The sequence below is a fragment of the Elephantulus edwardii genome, unplaced genomic scaffold, assembly GCF_000299155.1.
Source record: "Elephantulus edwardii isolate Elephantulus edwardi_28Jun2011 unplaced genomic scaffold, EleEdw1.0 scaffold00197, whole genome shotgun sequence".
In the NCBI taxonomy this organism is placed as follows: Eukaryota; Metazoa; Chordata; class Mammalia; order Macroscelidea; family Macroscelididae; genus Elephantulus; species Elephantulus edwardii.
The window spans coordinates 3,284,876-3,297,913 of NW_006399947.1; the positions used below are offsets into that span (position 1 = coordinate 3,284,876).

A 13,038-nucleotide genomic window follows, 5' to 3' on the forward strand; every position below is an offset into this window, starting at 1 on the left:
AAACGTTAATGTGCACATGCATTGCCTGGGGAGTAGGGTAAGGAGGCAGGTACTGGTTCCATAGGTGTGGGGTAGGGGCAGAGAGCATGCCTTTCTGACCAGCTCTCAGGTGAAGCAGAAGCTACTGGCTTAGGGCTCTCACTTGCATTACAAGGCCCCCGTTGGTGCTAATATATTTTGGCAAGCTTTTTGGTAGGATTTTGGTTTCAATAATTTGCAAAGTAGATAATCAGGAAGCTGTTTTATTTGAAATACTAATGGAGATTTTTTGGCTTTGGTAACTACATTTACTAAAACAAATGGCGTTATTCATTTTCAAATACTAAATCCTTAGGGCACAACTGGGAGATCTTTTTAAATAAGATGGTTCAGGTGTTTGAATGTTACCAAAGAGAAAAAAAAACACATTTTAATTCTGTAAGAAAATATTCTTCTCTTCTGGTTAGACCTTCCCCTTCCCTCTTTCTTCTTTCCCCAGGAATAAGACATAGGAATATTTAAAAAAAAAACAACAACAACAAAAAAAACAAGCAAACAAACAAAAGACAAACAAAAAATACAACATTTCAAAAACAGGAGGAGATTTTTGTGAATTCAGAGATGGTTTATCAAGATGCAATTAACATTTCCAAGGCAGGGATAAAGTGCAAGTTGAATTTTGAGGCAAAGCTTTTAAAACTAACTCTTGGGAAATCTTTAAAATATTATACAGTTTGAGAGGAATAACCAGTATTCCAGTTGTTAATGAGCCGAATATGGGACCCTCTGTGTATCACCACAGACCTGGGCTCCATAGAGTTTTCAGTGGCTAAGTTTTTTGGAAGTAGGTTGCCAGGCTTTTCTCCTGAGGAACTTCTGGGTAGATTTCAACTTTTAGTTTGGTAACTGAAGTATTACTTGTTTGTACCATCCAGAAATTCCTTGACAGGAGAAATATCCTTTAAAGATATCTATGCTTTCAGTGCTGAATAGTATTCCATTATATGAATATAACATAGTTTTTTTCTGTCCATTCATTTGTTGATGTCACTTGGGTTGTTTCCATCTGTTTGCTATCATAAATAACATAGCAATAAACATGGGCATGCACATTTCAGTTTGGATGGTGGTTATGGTTTCTTTAGGGTATATTCCCAATAATGGAATTGCTGGGCCAAATGGTATTTCTATTTCCAAGTTTTTGAGAAAGTGCCAAACCACCTTCCATAGTGGTTACACCATTTTACACTCCCACCAGCAGTGAGTAAGAGTTCCAATCTCTCCACAACCTCTCCAGCATTTATTGTTTTCTGCTCTGTTGAACTTTGCTTTGTTGTTGGGGTGAGATGATATCTCATAGTTGTTTTGATTTGCATCTTTCTAATAACTAGGGATTTTAAACATTTCTTCATGTGTTTGTTTGCTATCTGAATGTCTTCTTTGGTGACTTGTTTGTTCATATCCTGTGCCCATTTTGTGATTGAGCTGTTTACCTTTTTCTTGTTGAGGTACTGGTGTAATATATAAATTTTAGATATGAGTCCCTTAGTAGTTATAAAGTAGGTCTGACATGAGGGTATCGAAGGAGAATAGGATAAAAGTGGATTGATGATGAACATTGCATTGGAACAGATGAATGAAAGAACTGTTTAAAAGGAATATTTAAATAGGTATTATATGTATAACAGGAGCCCAGAATAAAAAGTACATTACAAAGATGACTGGGGAGGTGGGGAAGTGAGGTAACTGAGCAACAGTGAATGAATATTAGAAAAACAAAGTGAATTGGAGGAGGGTTAAGGGAGAGAAGGGGGAAAGTGTGCAACAATGAATAAATGGAAAGGAGAATTGACGCCTTTGAGCTGTGGTGCTGGAGAAGAGTATTGAATGCACCATGGACTGCTAAGAAAACAAACAGATCAATCCTAGAGAGGGTTGAACCAGGCTACTCCTTGGAGGCAAGGATTCTGGGGCTTCATCTGACATACTTTGGACATGTTGTAAGGAGAGACAGGTCCTTGGAGAGGGACATCATGCTTGATAGGGTAGAGGGACAGCGCAGGAGGGGAAGGCCCTCTATGAGGTGGATTGATTCAGTGACTGGGGTAATTGGGATGGGTGTGTCAGAGGCAATGCGATTGGCACAGGATAGAGCAGGGTTTAGGGCTGTTGTACATAGGGTTGCTATGAGTCGCAAACAACTTGACGGCACATAACAACAACAACAACTCTTCTGTAAACTTTCATTAAAATAACAATTAAAATAAATGTTATTAAGAAAATATTTATGCTTATAATCTCATTTGAACATAGGCAAGAAAGGAAAAAATTTCCTAAACCATGAGGAATGTAACATCTCTGTCACTCCTCATGTGTAGTGAGCAGGTGGATACTGCAATCCAGGTTGTTGTTAGCTGCCATCGTGTTGAGTATGACTCATAGCAATGCTATGAACAGCTGGCCTGAACCCTGTCCTATCCTGTGCCATCCTCATCATCTCTGACACACGAGAGCCCATTGCTGAAGCCACTGTGTCAATTTATCTTGTTGAGGGTCTTCATCTCCTTTGCTGACCCTCCATCTTCCCAAGCATCACATCCTTTTCCAAGGAATAGCTTCTCCTAGCTACATGTCCACAATCTGAGATAAAGCATCACCATCTTTACCTTCCAGTGATCACTCTGGCTGTACTTTTCTCAAGACATACATGTTTGTTGTTTTGGCAGTCAACGAGCTATTCAATGCTCTTCTCCATCACCACAACTCAAAGGCATTGTTTCTTCTTCTGTTATCCTTATTCATTGGCCAGCACTCTGAAGCATTGTTGTTGCTATTGTTAGGTGGCCATTAAATCAAATACGAGTTACAGCAAACCTATGAACAACTTTTCTAAAACCTACCCTATCCTGTGCATAGCAGGTGATTAAGAAAATCATAGACAATAGGTTTTTAGCAATTTGGAGAATGCAATCCAGGCTAACGTGCCCCAAATGGAATAGCATGGTAGATGGCATGCTACAAATTATTTGTGCTAAAAAGGGATTCTGACGTTTAAAGAGTTTGGCAAGTCCAAGGTTATAAATGCTAACAGGGCTGCAGACTACAGTTGTTTTCAGAGACTGCTTGAGGCTGGCAGAGAAGGTGATGAGGGGTAGGACAGGGACAATTTTCAGGTATGTTATGAGTGCTAGTTGACTTGACGGCATCTAGTTGACTTGAGAAGAACTTTATGTTAATAATACTTATATGAGAGTCTGCTAGACACGGGCTTCCTGAGTGATTTAATCATGTTTCCAAAGAACTATCTCTTGGGATAAGAATTTGTCAAGCTCAGTCTTTAAAAAGTGCTGAACCAGGAGAGTTAGGCTAGTAAATGTCTTATTGACATTGTATTGACAGAATAATCTCCTATCATCCACAAGATGGAAATGGGCTTCGAGTGTTTGTGTGAAATCTCTGAGATTAGAAAAAGTCCTTTTGGAAGGATGAAGATCTTAGAGGAAAAAGGTATTTGGAGGGTATCACACTAATGGAAATCACTACTACATAGTGTTTGAGGTTTTGAACTTCCAAACAAACTTGATTTGTTGTTCAAAATCTCCTATGGGTTTATTGGCAAGATTTGTCTGTGCCTCAGAGTTCTCATTTGTAAAATAGGGCTAATAATGCCAATCTCTCAGGGCAGGTAAGAGGGGGTGAAATGAGATGTAAAAAACCTGGCACATAGAAAGAAGCTTATAGATGGTAGATCTGTTTTTATTACAGTTAAAATAAATGTTCTTTGGAAGTGTTCATCAATGGTTCTTTCCTTCCTTCCTTCCTTCCTTCCTTCCTTCCTTCCTTCCTTCCTTCCTTCCTTCCTTCCTTCCTTCCTTCCTTTGTAACAAGTTCTCAAGATGGTGGGAATAGGGCCACATTCACATTAACATCATCTGGGGCAGCATTTTAAAAATATACATGCCTCAGTACCTAAGGATGGCAGAAGAAGAACTGGTGCCTTTGAATTGTGGTACTGGAGATGAGTCTGGCACATACCAGGGACTGCCAAGAAAACAAATAGGTCTGTTTTGGAGATGGTGAAACCAAGTCTATCCTGGGAGGCTAGAATTTTGAAGCTCCACCTCACATACTTTGGGCATGTGGCCAGGAGCAACCAATCCTTGGAAAAGGATGTTGTGCTCGGAAGCGTGGAGGGACGGTTTAAGAGAGGAAGACCCTTGATGAGATAGATTGATACAGAGCAATGGGGGTAGGTGTATCAGAGTCAGTGAAACTGGCTTAGGACTTGGCAGGCTTCAGAACTGTTGTACATGGAGTTGCTATTAGGCACATAACAACAATAAGAAGAAGTACCTACTCCATCTTGGTAAATAATAATTCCGTGATTATGATGTGGGGATTGAGTGTATTAAATTTTAAAGCTTTCTATGCAATTAGTATAGATCCTAAACTCTGGTTATACACTTTAGCAAATCCCAAAGTGTTGGTATGTCCATTGACTTCTACACTTGTCCTGGCATATGCTTCTTGGAACAAAAGTTTTTTGTGGTTAAATATCAAATCACTGGGTGGTGTAAACACCCACTTGGTCATTCAAGTCTACCTCGAGGTACCTCAAAAGGAAGGTTTGACAATTTACTTCCCAAACACCAGCTACTGAAAACCTTACAGAGCACAGTTCTACTTTGACATGCATATTGTTCTTATACGCCATCGAGTCGAGTAGGACTCTATGAACAACGGCTCTGAATCTTGCTCTATTTTGAGCCAACCTCACCATCTCAGACCCCTTGACTCCAGTGTCATAGTCACTGTGTTAATCCATTTCATCCACACATGAAATATATGGGCTAACCATAAATTGAAGTGAGGTCAATTTGCTGGCAGCAGGTAAACTGAGGATAACAAGTTAAATGTTTAAAAGTACTGCATGCTTATGCCTGTTACCTCTCTTCTCTTGAAATTCAAATGTGCATGGGCTCATTAACATATCCGAGAAGTTTAGCAGCACACATATTTGAAAATTTGTGATTTGCTGTCTTCTGATCTGATTTGACCTCTCAAGGTCTACTTTTCTTAGAACTCTCAGGCTTGTGCAACCCATTTTGGAAAATGCCGTTTTATAGAGTTAGCAGAAACTAATTGTGTCCGTATTCAGAAGCTCTTCCTGTTAAGAGTTGCTCTGGTAGTGTAGTTTCAGGGCGTTAACTAGCCAAAGGCTACACACTTCTAGCAGTTTGACTCTACTGCAGCTTTACCAGGAAAAGATGGGCAATCTCTTCTGATGTGGTTTACAGCCTCCTAAACATCTACGGAAGGTCAGTTTTAAGTTGGTTTCAATGTGACAGCCACGAAAGGGATGTGTGTGTGTGTGTGTGTGTTTGATTTTCATACAAAGGACATAAGGGAGGGACAAGGTACCAAAGGTCAGCTAAAATTTCTTCTTCTCTGGGTGTGTGGGGAACAGTCTGTGCTTCTGTTTACTCTTGCCTCCTGTTACTTATTCTCCGACTGTAGAAGTTGATAGAAATCTTCTATTTCCTCTTCCTTGGCTCTGGTTGTTGGTGCATATATCTGAATGATAGTGGTATTCACTGGACTTCCTTGTATGTGTATGGATATTATCCTGTCACTCACAATATTGTACTTCAAGACGGATCTAGAAATGGCTTTTCTAACTTTGAAAGCAACTCCATTTCCCCTCACCTTTTCATGTCCGGAGTAGTATATCATATGATCATCTTGATTAAAAATGTCTCATGCCAGTCCATCTTATCTCACCAATGCATAGTATGTCAATATTTATGCGTTCCATTTCCTCCTTAACAATATCTAATTTTCCCACAGTCATGGTTCTCACATTCCATGTTCCAATCACTAGTGTCTGCTTACAACTGTTCCTCTTCCTTTGTATTTCCATACAGTTGCCCTTTCTGTCATTCTATGTGTGTTCTGTTGTACATAGGGTTTTCAGAGGCTTGCTGTTTTGGAAGTGGATGGCCAATCCTTCTTCCTAGTGTATGTCAATCTGAATGTTCAGATCTTTTATAGAAAAGGTGGAAATATATCCCTTAATGTGAAATTAACCATTAGTTTTGGCGTTGTCCCTGCCCTTGCCTCAAGTGCCCTGACCCACTTACTTCTTTGCTCCACCATCCATCAAGATACTCCTCCACTTCTATCCACTCCCTTCATCACCTATCTCCCATTGTCAAGACCTTAAACTGACAGCTTATATCTAAAGCTTCCTTGGTCTCTGTGATTCCAGATTCATCAGCTGCTAACAGTTTCCTATGCTGTGACCAGAGTCTCCTAAGTTTAGTGGTAATGTGTCCCAAATGGAGATGATGTGTCCTGTGGAACTGGTGTGTAGAAGTTGTGTGCAGTTTTGGGCCTCCACTTTACCTGTTTGGGCGGGGGGTTTTAACTCTGCTGAGGTGTCTTGTCTTTTGCCTGCCTTCTTCCCTTCTAGGCTTCCCGCTACTGACTGAGTTGCACGCAGCTTTGGGCCTCCGCTTGACTGTGTGGACCACAACAAACTGTGGCTGACCCTGAGAAGAATGGGAATCCCAGAACACTTGATCGTACTAATGCGAAACTTATACTTGGACCAAGAGGCAGTTGTCAGAACAGAGCAAGGAAACATTGCATGGTTCAAAATTGGGAAGGGCATATGCCAGGAATGTGTTCTGCCTCCATACCTTTTCAACCTGTATGCAGAACAGATCGTGCCGGAGACTGGGCTCTATGAGGAGAAATGTGTGGTCAAGATCGGTGAAAGATCTATCAACAATCTGAGATATGCAGATGACACAACCCTGCTTGCTGAAACTGAGGAGGACCTGAAGTGCTTGCTGCAGAGGGTCAAGGACTGCGGCCTTCAATATGGACTGAGGCTCAATGTCAAGAAAACAAAGATTCTTACCACTGGACCAATTGGTAGCATCAGGATGGATGGTTTAAAAGATTGAAATTGTTCACAGCTTTAGTCTGCTTGGCTCCACAATCAACACTCTTGACACCAGCAGCCAGGAAATTAAAAGAAATATTGCAATGGGAATGTCTGCTCTTAGGGACCTCTCTAAAGTACTCAAGAGCAACGGTGTGTCTCTGGAGACTAAGGTGCATCTGGTACAGGGACCTCTCTAAAGTACTCAAGAGCAACGGTGTGTCTCTGGAGACTAAGGTGCATCTGGTACAGGCCATAGTCTTTGCAATCACTTGTTATGCATCAGAGAGCTGGACAATGACCAGAGAGGACAGAAGGAGAATTGATGCTTTTGAGCTTTGGTGTTAGAGTGCTGAGGGTGCCATGGACTGCTAAGAAAACAAACAGATTCATCCTGGAGAGGGTTAAACCGGGTTGCTCCTTGGAGGCAAGGATTCTGAGACTTTGTCTGACACACTTTGATCATGTTGTAAGGAAAGACCAATCCTTGGAGAAAGACATCATGCTTGGGAGGGTGGAGGGCAGGCGCAGGAGGGGAAGGCCCTTTGGGAGATGGATTGATTCGGTGACTGGAGCAATTTGGATGAGTGTGTCAGAGACAGTGAGATTGGCACAGGACAGAGCAGAGTTTAGAGCTGTTATACATAGGGTCTCTATGAGTTGCAAGTGACTTGACGGCACATAACAACAACAACAACCTGTTACTTATATGCAGGAGAATTATGGAAAATGATATTTGTGTGGTTTCAAATACAGGTCTCAGGGTAAACTCCAGATCACAAAGGGCAGGAAGATGAGCTACAACAGATTGTAAGGAAAAATTGGCTTTGATATCTACCTACTTCCTGGTTCACTGAACTGGGACAAGTCACCTAACAACTCACTGACTCAGTTTGCTTCCCTGTGAAGTGGAGACAATAACAGTACCTGCCTCACTGGGTTGTCATGAGCATGAATGAGATAATTGGGCAAAACTCTTATGCAAGACTTCAACCAAAGTTCATTATTATTGTAGAAATGGAGAAAGCACTAGCAAAGCAAGGGGAAGAATCAGGAACTGGAAAGAAATAGAGAGTCTTGGAAACTTGCAATTTCAAATTACTCTCCTTCCCCTCACATGTAAGCTTACCATCTCCCTCCTCTCCCACTCCACCAAATAAATCAGCACATCAAATACCCTGTGAGAATTCAGGGTTGGAGTTTGAGAGAAGTTATTAAATTGGCTGGTCTCTATCACTGGAGTGTGAATGACCCTTTCACCTACCTCTTCATTCTAGCCCAATCCCAAACTATCTGACTAATTAATATACAAGAAACAGCTTGACAGTTGCTGCCAAAGACAAAAAGAGAGGCGACTAGTTGAGATTCAACAACACTGAAATAACTGCCCAAAAGAGAGTTAAAAAAATCAATCCCCAGGAATGTGATGAAGACCCTTGAGGTAGGGAGGCTAAAGTGGAGATTTCTAAGCAAATATAAGCTTCAGAGCTCCCAGAACCTCCTCCTATGAGATTTACAGCTGCTTAAAACCCACTAGAAGGTCAGTCATGAGCCAATTCCGGCTGGGAAACTATGAATGAGTGAAAGAATGATATGTGTATGAAATAGAATAGATGAGAAAGTCTTAGTATTTTGCATGAAGTAAGATTATGGGTTAATTTTACAAAACAACAACAACTCATCAGCACAGAGTTGAGTTGAAATTGACCCATAGCTGACCCTCTAGCAGGATTTTAGTGTCTGTAAATCACATGAGAGGAGATGGCCCATTTTTTTCCTGTGGAGAAGCTGGTAGATTCAACCCTCGAGCCTTTGGGTTGCCAATGCAACGCTCTACCCACCAGACCACCAGCACTCCCTTGTTTTACACAAGCACATATATATATTCATAGCTGTGTGTATGCGAGTGTTTGTGCTTCAAGTGTTTCTTATCATGGGTAATGACAAGACATTTAAAAGCCTCTGCTCATGAGGGCAGGTTACATGGTTTTGAGGCCAGAAGTAGATTGCCATTGTTGGTCTAGAATGACTTTGTGAACTTCAACCAAATCTAGCCCTGTCTTTTTACAAACACACGGTGATATGGTAAGTCTGGCAAGTATGGCAAAAGAGAGAAAACTTGGAGACCAAGCCTCATTTAGGATCTTTGAGGCCTTTGCTTAACATTTCTGATATTCCGTTTCTGCATCTGTGATATGGGAATATCAATCTCAGAGGGCTGCTGGGAATATGAATTATATCTAAAGTGATAGGGGAAAGGAGCTGTCCACTTATCCATTTTCTCCTTGACTGCCTGGGTTAAGTTCAATTTTCCAGTAGAGTTGGCTTTCCTCTTTCATTTGTCCTCACCACTGATAATCTTAGAAAGAGCCTTACCTGCTGGGAGAAGCCCTTCACCACACGCCTCTGTTTGAGATTTGTCTCTCCATCCAAGTTGGCAGTTTCCAGGTGGCAGATTCCACTGGGGTCAGAGGAGAAGAGGAGGAGGATGTCTGCTGGGATGATCTCATTGCATCGCATTTGGATGAAGTCGCCCACACGCACGTCCTTCCAGCATTTCTGCACGTAGCTCTGTTCTTTTCTTGGGGGAGAGAAGAGCAGGGGTCAGAGTGAGCTTTAGGACTTTTAAAATAAATTAGTGGGTGTTTTGTGAAAGGGTCTATCTATACCTCAATAGCTCCCAAGTCAGCTTGACAGACTTCTCTGTATTCTCCTTTGCCCTGAATGATCACCATTGTAACCCTCTAAAGAAACTAGGCATGATCTATGTTGTTGTATGATATTGTGGGCTTGCCTCCAACTCATGGTTGTCCCATACTAGGACTTGTATGGTGTTCATTTGCTTTTGAATTTTTGTTTTAGATAGTTGTTTTTGTGTACTATGGACTAGAAAGGGACCCATAACTGACTCTCCAGTGGGTTTCCAGAGGCAATTAATCACACAGGAATAGATTGCCATCTTTGTCCCATGGAGCAGCTGGTGGCCTTTAACCATGTGCCTTGAGGACTGCAATACGGCTTTTTGCCATTAGGCCACCAGAGCACTTTTAAGATTACCAGACTTGCTCCTCTCCCCAACATAATTTATAGAATCTCACTATGAAGATTTTGTTGTCATGATAATTTAGAATTATAATGTCTTCCATCTGTTGACCAGGTACAGTACTCAGAACTTGCTTTGTAGCAAAATAGATCCAAGGAAGACAGTTAACTATACCTGTCATGGTAGTAATCGGTTGCTGTAGGATTAACATTACAATAACAACCACCACCCTATGTGAATCGGAGTACAAGTGTGCTCTGTGGGGGTTTTAACAGCTAATGTTTTGGAAACATATCAGTAGGTCTTTTTTGAGGCATCTCTGGGTGGACTTGAAGATTCCATCCTTTGCAGCATTCAGGGTTCTCTCATTAATATCGATTCTAGTTGTTTGTTATTGTTAGGTTCTGTTGAGTCAAGTAGGGCTCATAGTGACCCTATGAAAAACAGATCTGAACCCTGACCTATCCCGTGCCATCCTCGTCATCTCTGACACACTTGAGCCCATTGCTGCAGTCAATATTTCAATTCACCTTTTTGAGGGTCTTCCTCTCTGTCACTCACCCACCACTTTCTCAAGCACGATGTCCCTCTCCTAGCAACATGCCCAAAGTATATGAGATGAAGCAGTCTTAGTATATCCAATTTCCCAAAATAATTTTCACCACAGCAAATAGTAGACAAATTGAGGAATAGGATATTTGGAAGTTTGCTTGTGATTGAGGGGAGGAATGTGGTAATAGGTAATGTGAGGATATAGGATGTAGGACATTGTCTAATATGAGCTGGAGCCATACTGAAATAGAATTCAGCCAGGGAATAAGGAAGAAAGCATGAGGAACTTGATAGATTGGAACCCATAGCAATTGTAGAGCCAAAGAGAACAGAAGAAATCAGAGGAAATTATTCTCTTCAGCTTGCTATTCAATTGACCAAGCTCAGATAATAATAGTTGCAGCAACAATTACAAATCTAGCATTTCAGCCAAGCACTAGCACTGATATTTCCTTTATTTGAATAATAATAATCTGTTTAATAAGCGAGAAAACTGGGGATTTCACAAAAACTATTGAACCCTTATTTCAAAGTCCATGCATTTCCCTTCTCTGATAAGCCTGCCTGCTCTAAAACTTCCCCGCCTCAGACAGCACCACAACCTTAAGTGTTCTTTCTTAATTTCTTTTTTAAACTTTTAAATTGCAATTTGAGTGAAAGTTTATAGAGAAGATTGGCTTTCCATTTGGTCAACCAGTCACATACATTTTGCTTTATGGCATGGATCACAATTCTCATTAAAATAGCATCCCTCCCAATTTCTCCCTATGGTTCTGGTTTCTTTTCAGCCCTCTAGCCTCTTCCTTCTTGCCTTCTGAGCTTTATCCTGAACAAATACTTTCCTTTTAATTACTCTTAGGACTGAGCACCTCCCTGGCTTTATTGTTCACTCATATAGACCTTCCTATTGTTTGGCCAAAAGTTATGTCACAGGAGAAAGTCCAGTTCCAGACTCAAAGAGTAGCCAAGAGCCAGTTTCAGTGGTTACACTAGTTATCAGACCTGTAAGCCTGGACATCTTTTCTTTTGTTTTCTCCACATCTATCTTCCAATCTTTCCAGAATCTTCCATTGTGATCTCTCCCAGGTTGGCCAGCAGTGGCAGCACAGCACCACCTATTTCTTCAGATCTCCTGGTTGTAGAGGTTGATGAACTAATTGTTTCCATGTGTATGTTTGTTTCACTCTTCTTTGCTCTAGACAAGGAGAGATCAATAGCCACATCTAGGTAAGCTACAAACTCACCTGAGCTTAAAGGCTTTCTCACCAAAGTCTGGAGTAGAACACTGTGTTTGTGCAGCTGCGGTATTTCCGACTTCAGGAAAAGGACTCACTATTTCCCAGGACAGCATGTTCCATTTTTTAAATGTCTAGTGGCATAGTCATAGGGAGTCATGCTACCAATCCAAAGGTCATACTTTCTCAGGGAGTTGGAACATACCAACTACTCTGTGGTAGAAAGATGGGCGGTGTCATCCTGTGGAATTTATAGCTCTCAAAAATCTGCTGGGGGGCTAGCTAGCTATGAGTCGGTTTGGACTCAGTGACAATGAGTTGAGTTATTGTTTTCTTTCAGAAACTCTCTTTTCCACATAGCCAAGTATTTGTTTAACTGGTTCTGTTCCCTTCGGCAAATGTGATCTAGACCATCTTGCAATTTTATTTTAATATTTCAGTTTCTCACGAGGACTTTTGGACTCTCCAAATCAAATTCAACTTCTGGGTGTCCTTAATTACTCCTGTGTCATGTAGTTTCAAATTCTTTCCCTGGGGATGTAGGTGCTTCAGGCTAAAGCAGCATATGGATTCTGCTAAAAAATGCCCTTCTTTACATATGGATTCTGTAACTGAACATACATTCAGCATTTGGTCTATATTAACAGTGCTGTGCGTCTCTGAGCTCAGCCAGCAAGAGCAGAGCGGACTCTCCTTTGCTGTATTTCTCCACTGATGTTTAGTCCCTCTGGGCATTATTTTCGTGCTGCTGTTTCTGTTGGAATCTGAGCATTGCAGCTTGAGCATGACAAGCCCACTCTTCCACAGAGAAAGAGACGTGACTAGAATTCAAATTTATTTTTCATTTTGACTTCACAAAACTGCCTAAAGAGGGTGAGGGGTTTGGTCTCTTCCTTGAGAACTTCTGAATAACCACAGACAAGCCCTCATAAGGCCCATCTTTCTGCCCATTAAAAGTCCCACAGAAGACTTCCCCTGGCCCCTGCAATATCCTAGTTGCTGACATGGACAGAGAAGTCTAATTCAAAAAGAGGTTTGCAAATATTAGTTGAGACTGTCACATACATAAACATATTAAAGGCAAAGCCAGCACATTTATAATCACAGTCACTGAATCTCATTTGCTGTCTTTCTAATAAATTATTCTACTGATTATTAAGGGAGCTCTGGTGGCCTAGTCTGTAAGGAGTTGCATTGTTATTGCAAAGACTAATCCTCTCTGCTGATTTGAAACCACCAGCAGCTCTACTCCAAAGAAGAAATAGGGGCAATCTCCTACC

At 41.2% G+C, this 13,038-nt stretch overlaps 1 protein-coding gene across 1 annotated transcript in view; it reads right to left on the reverse strand.

Annotated features, from left to right (window-relative positions):
* Positions 1 to 13,038, reverse strand: part of ATP10B (ATPase, class V, type 10B) — a 175,774-nt gene that overhangs the window by 135,686 nt on the left and 27,050 nt on the right. Inside the window, exon 3 of the mRNA XM_006897041.1 lies at positions 9,305 to 9,509. Coding sequence (XP_006897103.1) covers positions 9,305 to 9,509 — 205 coding nt within the window. The remainder of the gene's footprint in view (positions 1 to 9,304; positions 9,510 to 13,038) is intronic.